Source organism: Hemiscyllium ocellatum, chromosome 12 (genome assembly GCF_020745735.1).
Source record: "Hemiscyllium ocellatum isolate sHemOce1 chromosome 12, sHemOce1.pat.X.cur, whole genome shotgun sequence".
NCBI classification, from domain to species: Eukaryota; Metazoa; Chordata; class Chondrichthyes; order Orectolobiformes; family Hemiscylliidae; genus Hemiscyllium; species Hemiscyllium ocellatum.
This window is the reverse complement of record NC_083412.1, coordinates 52995683-53005159: the sequence shown is the minus strand read 5'-3', so window position 1 is coordinate 53005159 and position 9477 is coordinate 52995683. Positions and strand designations below refer to the sequence as shown.

The 9477-nt window shown below is 40.5% G+C and overlaps 1 protein-coding gene across 1 annotated transcript in view; it reads right to left on the bottom strand.

Moving 5' to 3' along the window:
* Positions 1 to 245: 245 nt before the first annotated feature.
* atp6ap2 (ATPase H+ transporting accessory protein 2) overlaps positions 246 to 9477 on the bottom strand; it is a 63975-nt gene continuing 54743 nt past the window's right edge. The window contains exons 8-9 of the mRNA XM_060833053.1: positions 1608 to 1727; positions 246 to 1282 (exon numbers count right to left, since the gene is read on the bottom strand). Coding sequence (XP_060689036.1) covers positions 1088 to 1282; positions 1608 to 1727 — 315 coding nt within the window. The 3' untranslated portion in view covers positions 246 to 1087. The remainder of the gene's footprint in view (positions 1283 to 1607; positions 1728 to 9477) is intronic.

Below are 9477 nucleotides of genomic sequence, written 5' to 3'. Positions count from 1 at the left end.
TACCTTAAAATATTTTGAGGGGGGTTGGGGGGGCTTCTGGCCTGGTCCATAACAAACTGGAAACAGAATCAATGCTGTAGAACAGATTTGAGTGTAAAACATCTCAAGTTGTACTTCCTAAATTTGAAGATAAACTGGCAATATTCAAAATTAAAAATCGACAAAATACCATGCATATAGGACCAACATTTTTCCAAAAGTGACTGGAATCATTTGATACATTTATTGATCACATAACTGCAATGGAGTTTGCTTAATAAATTTAATCAGAATATTTACAGTCAACTTTATTAACATTTGCATTGCACATCAGTAAAACCAGCCAAACATAAATAGCAGTGCTGACCACAAATTTTTATCATTATTTTTGTCGTGTATTAGATTTATTCCATGTCAAACATAGCCAAAACAGTTACAATTGAAGCACACAAACACATGACCACCATTCAGGAGTCTGCATAGCAGTTTAAATCTTTACACCACATTTACTATGAAAATAAAGTCAAATCATTTCACATTTCCTAAAATCAGATTACCTGTTGCAGTGCATTTTTGATCACAGCTGCCACATCTATCCATGATAGTGAAACTATTTCAATAGGAAAGTAACAGACTAAACCTAAAACAGTAAGCTGCGCAGTAGTGATTTTACAAAAGCAGAAACAATACCAACACATACAAAGTTAATTCCAAAATAGAGGATACTGCAAATGGAGTTAGGTGGCTTTTATCCAATGGAATGTGTTAGTGAAAAATAAGTTCACTATTGGCTATTTTTCTCTAGTCCAGAATGTAAGAACAAATTCTCTGCTTGTACTTAAAACACTATGACAAGAAATCAAAGAAAATTCTGATCAAGGAACCTGCTCAATTCCAGAGTTAGGAATAATAGCCATGACAGACAAATAATTTAAGAAGGTACTGTGGGAATATTTATCTTTACATACCCAAGAGTGAATTTTATTATTCTCCCACTACCATAATGTGAAAAAAAAACACTCCCAAGCAGGAACAAACTAATCTTCTTGATACTTTCCCAGAACTTTTGAAGTATACATTTTCATTGATTGGATGCGAAGCAAATGGCTTAATCCATTTTAATTCGCTGACTAGTCATTCTATAGATAATGCTATCATATCCAGGATCCATATTCCACAGATTGTAGGCAACGACGATCACAGATAAAGCCAGGCCTATCATCAACCAGAGGACAATATTGAATACAACAGCATAGTTATAGTTGTATTGGTAGGCTAAACCATATGTATGGCTTGGATCATTCTATAAAAGGAAACCAAAAAAAGTCACTGGTATATTGTTACTTCATTAGACAGTTTTGAAAAAAATACATTAACTTGCAAGTACAATCATTTAAATATTAAATGGATGTCTAAGCAAGTACTTATTCAAAAGGAAAATATTCAGATGTTATAAATCTCAAATAAAATGAGACTACAAATTCTCAAGTTAGGTAACATCTGTGGAAAGAGATGCATAGCTAGCCTCAAAAAGAAACTAGTATTCGTTTCATCAAAAGATGTGCAAATACAGTGCGAAGTTATTAAGGAGGCTTTAGGCAATTGAACTAAGAGTATACTATACTTACTTTGGATGGAACCTCTAGGATAGATCGACTCTTCCTCACAAGTGGTGCATCAAAATTCTTTACAGTCAACAATTCAATCACAGCATTTCCACTGTAAATGGAGAATACTTCATCTGCAAACTAGCAGAAGTAAACATTGGAGTGAATGTATATTTCCCAACAGATGCTAACTGCAACATAGTCCTACACGTTTAATTTAAAGCACCAGTGCGGTCATGCAAATTATGTGCAAGTCACAATAAAAGGATGAAACCTTATAGCTACTCCATGAAACTTCATTTATCTAAAACACAGATTTTAAAGAGTCAATGTCATGAAACAATGACCAAAAATGTTTTAAACTCAGTATGTTAAGACTATTAAAAGTATCAGTACATACAATAAATTGTAGAATGAAATATTAGTTACCTGGAGCACTTGTATTCCAATCAAAAACGAGTATTAGCTTTTAACATCAAGAGTTGTAAATATGCCTCTTAAAATTGTTAAAGAGGCTTCAAAACTAAAAAGCAGCAATAATCACCATAAAATTGATAAATTAAGTGGATTTTAAGGAGCATCTTAAATAGAAGGGAGGTGATGACAGGAGATTAAAGGTGATAATGACAGACAGGATTAGAGAGGAATTTTACATTTTAGAACCTTAGTAAGGTTAAATGGTTCATTGGCACTGGTAGGTCAAAAAGATGCAGAATGCATTAAAGGCCAGAGTTGAAGCAAGAGTTTAGAAGGTTGCATGTCAAAGCAAAGGGATGGACAGCCAGGCTGGGATTTATCTACAAGGAGACTTTTACATGAAGGTTTGTGGAATGGGGAGCCAAATTTAAGTTAGTGATCTGCGTGGATTAGCAGGATATGGAGCTGCAAGGATACGGACTGCAGTATTTTAGATGAAGCAGATGTTTTGATGGAAACTGGAAATCAACTTGTCTATTTCAATGTTCTATTTGTTAAGAGGTGGGTTAAGGCAGGGTTGGTGGAGGGTAATGCATACCAGTCACTTGCAAAGGTTTCTTTGAAAAAAACATATTTAAACCAGTGACCTCCACCACCTGGAAGAACAAGGGCAGAAAGTACATGGGGAATCTCTGAAACCTCCCCTCCAAGTCTCAAAACATCATGTGAAATCTATTATGTTTTTCCCTATTGGGTAAAAATTCTGGAACACTAATCAGCAGCACTGGCAACAGAAGTTCAGAGAGATGTTACCACCACTTTAAAGCAGAAGTGTCAGGTAATAAATACTGATCTGTGCACAGCCTACAGGAGAATGAAAAAGCCAAGATGGAAGTACCTATCTTTATGACCAAAAGGATATGGATGGAATAGAAGAGAGTCCTGTAGACAAGAACTGCTTCAGCCCAAGACGAACGAACCACACACACACACACACACACACACACACTGTAGTTTAAGTACACAAAGATATCTTATCAATAATCAGCTGCCGTAATTCACACCTCTTCCAGACCTGAATATTAGTTGATACACAGTAGAGAGAGAGAATATTAATTGGAGTATCTACAAATGCTGTGACCAAAGCATAGCATGCAGATAAGAAATAAAGAGCCAAGAATGGTTTCTTGGGGATAAAAGCATTGTTGAGGGAACAGAAAGAGAAGCTATGTTTGGTGACACTAACTATAATCCAATAGCAGAAAAAGGAACCAAACAAAATCAGTCCTTTGAACTACAAGGCATTTAAGAAAATTGGTATAGTCAAATGTAAAGTTACAAGGATAGAACCCCTGCACCTCACTTTCCACCCCAATCTCTGGATAGTGTATCATCCTCCATTTCTGCAACCTACAGTCAGACCTCACCAGTGATATATTTCCCTCCACACCCCAGTGTTCTAGAGACCATTTCCTCTGCAACTCCCTTATTACATCTATGCCCCCCCACCAACCCACCCTCTACTCCCAGCATCTTCTCTTACTGCCACAAGAGGGGTACAACACGCACCCACACTCTACCCTCATCTTAATCCAAGGCCCCAAGGATCCTTCCACAGCCAGAGATTTTCCTGCACATTCCAACACCTCATCTACTTTGTCTGTTGCTCTCAAACGTGGTCTTATCCACATTGGGAGACAGGACACCAACTCTCAAATGTTTCAGAGAACATTTCAGGGACACACACACCAAACAAATACACTGCCCTGTGGCCCACCACCAACTCCACCAAGGACATGCAAGCCTTGGGTGTCCTCCACTGCCAAATCCTAGCCACTCGATGCCCAGAGGAAGAACACCTCATCTTCTGCCTGTCCCCATCCTTATGTCCCCATCCCAGATCCAACCCTCCAACTCAGCACCGCCCTCTGAAACTGTCCATCTTCCTTCCCACCTATCTGCTCCACACCCCTCAAATTATCTTCCATCAACACCTACCTCCTTATCTTCAGTTACCTTCCCCCAGTCCCACGTCCCCTATTTAAGTCCCCATCCTGCTTCATGGCACCCCTCCCCACTCCAAACATTCCTGAAAGGATTATGTCCAAAACATTGATTCTCCTGCTCCTGATGTGCTGCGCTTTTCCAATGCCATACTTTACAACTCTGATCTCCAGCTCTGCAAACCTCAACTTCTCCTGTTCTGAGTTACAGTCAGGTTCAGGATCATTTGCTTTTTGGGCAACGATTCAAAAGATTCATTTGCAAATTACATTAGGTGACTAGACTTTCAAAATCAATGCAACGCATTTGTCCACGGTGAAAGTCAAAAATTAGAAAAATGAAATTTTTCTAATGAAAATGACATTTGAGGAAGAAGAGTCAAACTACTTCATAAAATTTCTGCGAATGGCTAACTTATTTGAAGTTGCTGCAAACGCCTTGCTGAATGAGGTCAACAATAACCCACTCCACTAGAAAACAAGTGTTGCTGTTTGACAATGATAATAAGGTTGCCCATTATGCTGGATCCCAACAACAACTGATGTCAGATTTTTTAAAAAAATTCATGGGACGTGGGCATCACTAACTGGGCCAACATTTACTTCCCACTTGAACTGCCGCAAGGACAGCCATGATGCTATAAGTAGCAAGCTTTGAGTGTTTAGCTCACTGACATTGGAAGAGTGACAATATATTTCCAAGTCAGAATGGTGTGAAACTTCAAGGTTTGTGCGAAGATTTGTAGCTCGGACACTCAGACAACAACTCACTAGAACAAAGGACCCGATATCCAACATGAGCAAAACTAATGTAGTTTACAAAATACCATGCAAGGACAGCACAAAACACTATATAGGACAAACAGGAAGACAGCTAACAATCCGCATACATGAACATCAACTAGCCACGAAACGACACGACCAGCTATCCCTAGTAGCCACACACGCAGACAACAAGCAACATGAATTCGACTTGGAAAACACTACTATCATAGGGCAAGCCAGACAGAGAACAGCCAGGGAATTCCTAGAGGCATGGCATTCATCCACAAACTCCATCAACAAACACATCGACCTGGACCCAATATACCAACCACTACAGCGGACAGCTGAAACTGACACCCGGAAGCAGCAAGGACAGACTACTATAAATACCGGAAGAAACATCAAAGAAGCGCTTCGCAGGAGGCTCCAGAGCACTGATGTCGCCTAGCCAGGGGACGAAACGTTTGCAACAAGAACTTCCAGCTCGGCGAACAGAACCACAACAATGGTGTGAAACTTGCAGGGAGACTTTCAAGCGAGGTTATCACCGTACATCTGCTACCCTTATTCCAAGTGGTAGAAGTTATGGTTTCAGAAGGCACTGGTGAAGGTGTGAACAGTGAAGGGTTGCCAATCAAGCAGGCAGTCCTCCTGGGTGGTGCGGAGTTCCTTCATTCAAGTGGAGTACTAAGTAATAATCACATTCTTGACTTGCGCTTGTAGATGATAGGGAGTCAGGTAGTGAATTACTCAGTACAGACTGCAGTTAAGAGCAGCACCACATCCAAGAACAAATGCCTTTCCTGATGAAGGGCTTATGCCCGAAACATTGATTCTCCAGCTTCAGATGCTGCCTGACCTGATGTGCTTTCCCAGCAACACACACTACTCTGATCTCCAGCAATTGCAGTCCTCACTTTCTCCTGGAAGCAGGTGTACTTAGATTTCATTTCATTCTTCACAGTAGGCACAAGGCAATTAACAAACGATGCAAATCCCCATGCCATTCAAGAAGTCTGAAAATTGAAGTGTGTCAGAACGTTTGAAACAATAGCATCATTTAAGGCAGTTCAATATTGTCCACCAACATGACCTCTTGTTCAGAAGGCATTCAATCCATTCTGGATATGAAGTTATCCTCCAATAAGTCAGGTAAATTAACATTATGCTGATGGTACATAATCTGGACAGTGTTGCCAGAATAAAAACAAAGTGAAGCAGAAACTCAGGAGGTCTAGCAACATTTGTGGAATTCATTGCCAAGGAGTGCAGTGGAGGCCGGGACGCTAAATGTCTTCAAGGCTGAGATTGATAGATTCTTGTTGTCTCGAGGAATTAAGGGCTACGGGGAGAACGCTGGTAAGTGGAGTTGAAATGCCCGTCAGCCATGATTGAATGGCGGAGTGGACTCAATGGGCCGAATGGCCTTCCACTCCTATGTCTTATGGTTATGGTCTTATCGGTGGACAGAAAGATTTAACTTTGAGAATAATAACTCTTTCAGAGTTAGCATTGGATTTTGAAGTGTTAACCATTTCTCTCCAGGGGCTGTCGAACTTGCACAGTTTCTCTCTCATTTTTCACTTTTGAATGTCAGGCTAGATAGGTTCTTGATTATCAAGGGGATCAAAAGTTACAGGGAGAAAGCAGGAGAATGGAGTTGAGAAACTTATTAGCCATGATTGAATAGCAGAGCAGACTATGGGCTGAATGGCCTAATTCCTGCTCCTGTGTCTTATTTGACAAGGAAAAATTCAGAACTATGTACACGTCCAATAGGATTACTGAACAGCAATTAGAAATGGAAAATTCTACCCCTTCCCTAATCCATGATGACTGTAGATAGTAGTATTTCTGATGCAAGATTGTTATATATTTAGTATTCATTTATTTCCATTTAGATTTTAAACTTGTAGCATGTGGTATTTGAGTGTAGGGGTTAGTCATCAAGTCTTTGTAAAGCCATGATTTGTTTTAAATAAAACAAAGGCAGGAACAGTTCTTTGAGGTTAAAAGGAACTTGCTCACGGAGGGATTTTACAACTGAACAAAATAGAGTGTAGTACATTATGTTTCTATAAGAAGGATCCAGAATGGCTTTTCTTGAGCTTATGTAAACATTCATAGCTGCACGAAAGCTTCTGATTTTAGTACGCAGAAGTGGTGATTGAAGCTAAACATTTTTCCTGAAGGGGGATAGTTTAGAACTGTTAAGGAATGGTTACTTCAGTGTAAGGAGTTTAGTTTGAAAGCTCACAATCAAAAGTGCTTGATTAAAACTCTGAAGGGGGTTGAGAATTTGTAAAGATTTAAGTTCAGTTATATTAAAAAGAAACTGGCTCAGATCCTCAGGACCAGGAATTTAAGCACCTATCAAGTTAAACCCTATAATAATGCTTAAAAGGGAATTCGCAGGTATGAATACGGTAAAGTGTGCATTACTGCTTTGAATGATTGTATTTCAGATATTTTGAAGCTTTAAACTTGTGCTAATTGTAATTTTGCAGAACAAATTTGTTTTATTGTCAAGTGTGCAGCATCGCGGGGGATCCAAGATGGCGGCGACCCAGCAAGACTGAGTCCACAGTGCTCTACCCAAAACTTGGGAAAAGTGGGCTATCCACCCCCACCACACTCACTAAACCATTTATAATAGTTGTTAACCTTAAATAGTTACCTATTAGTACATTTAAATAGTCTAATACTAGCTGGAAAATGAGTAAAGGGAAGGGAACAGGCGGCTCTAAGAAAGCAGGGACCCCTCCCCCACCCTCTCCCTCTTCAGCTGCAACAAAGGTGTCTTCAGCTACTTCAGGAGATTTACCAATGAAGATGAGCTTTGAGGAGATGTTTGCCAGGTGGGAGGCGAAGATTGATGCTTTTATCGAAGTGCTTCTCTGCTCTGCCGAGACTCAATCAGCCGAGCTGCAGAAGCAGGGCAGAGACATTCAGGAATTGGAGTGCCGAGTCAGAGGTGGAGTCGAAGGCCGCAGCCTCAGAGACTGCGATAAAATCAACAGCCGACCACATCCGTTTTCTCGAGAATCGAGTCCAGAACCTAGAAAACCACATTGATGACCTCGAAAATCGATGTCGTAGAAAAAATATTCGGTTGGTGGGCCTTCCCGAGCAGGAAGAGGGAGGTCAGCTGACAGCATTCTTAGAGCATTGGCTGCCACAACTTTTAAATCTGCCTGCTGGATCAGGCCAGGTAAGGGTAGAATGGGCCTACCGGGTCACAGTATGTGGGCCCGGCTCAACCCAGCGCCCACGCCCGGTCCTGTTCCAGCTGCAGAGCTATAGGGAGAGGCAGATGCTCCTGGAAGCCTCAAGAAATCTGGGAAAAGATCCCCAAGCTATGACCCACAAAGGATCCAGGATCATGCTGTTCCAGGACTTCTCGCCAGCTTTGGTCCGAAAGAGGAAGGCATTCGATGAGGCGAAGAAGCGTTTAAGGGACTTAAATATCCAGTACTCCTTACGATATCCAGCGACGCTACGCCTTAGCCACGAAGGATCCATATATAACTTCTGATCACCGGAGAAGGCTAAGGAATTCTTGGACTCTCTTAAATAAGCTGTAAGAGATTGTGGACGCTGGTCTGCCTTTCCCATTATTTTGGTTTATATCCCTTCATCTTTTCTTATCTTTCCCCCTATGTGTGTGTGTGTGTGTGTGTGTGTGTGTGTGTGTATATATATATATATATATATGTTGGGGCGTTTGGTTAATGTTGATGGGGGGAGGTGGTTACCTTATTCTATTTTACTTCTGTTTTTAGGAGCGGGGTTGTTTTTCTTTCCCCTGTTATTTTGTGGTATTATATTTAAGTATTACGTGTTGAGATTGTAATCTTATAGTTATATATGGTATTAATATTCCCAAATATATTTAGATGTGGGTGTGGGTGGGGGTGGGGTGTTCACTGTTAACTCTAGCTTTATATTATATTTGAATTCTCCTCATTTTATTGAGGAACACCTGGGTCAAGGGTGGGGCACTGGTTGGAAGAGGGTAAGATGGACTGTGGGAGAGGAAGTGACGCTCCCTGGGAACAAGGGAGAAAATCTCCAATTTGGAATGTTTTATATTTTTTATACTGAGAAAGAGTTTTTTGTTATATTGTTTTGAGTGTATCAGAGAATCTTTACTTTTGTAAATCTTGTATGCTCCATGCTCGGGATGTTCTAGATAGGGTTTCCCCTCCCGAGGGGTCTCGGATCTGTCCAGATGATTATGGCTGAACAGTCGGTTAAGTGGTGCACCTGGAATGTCAGGGGGAGTAATTCGCCAGTTAAAAAAGGAAGAAAATATTATCAAATCTTAAGAAGGAGAGAGTTGATATAGCTCTCCTACAGGAGACACACCTGTCGGATAAAGAACACTTAAAATTACGACAGGGCGGATTTGATCAGGCCTTTTTTTCCTCTTTTAATTCAAAAAGCAGGGGAGTAGTTATCCTTGTCCGGAAGAACTTCCCTTTGAAAATTCTAAATCAGATAAAAGACGAATCTGGACGATATATTTTGATTAAAGCCCTCATAAATGGAGAGGAATATGGGATCTTAAATGTGTACTGCCCCCCGGCACACCCCTTTAAATTCATAACGGAAGCTTTTTCAAAACTGATGGCCTTTGGTGCCCGTCATACAATTATAGGGGGAGACTTTAATTGTATTATGGATCCGGAAATAGACAGGATTCC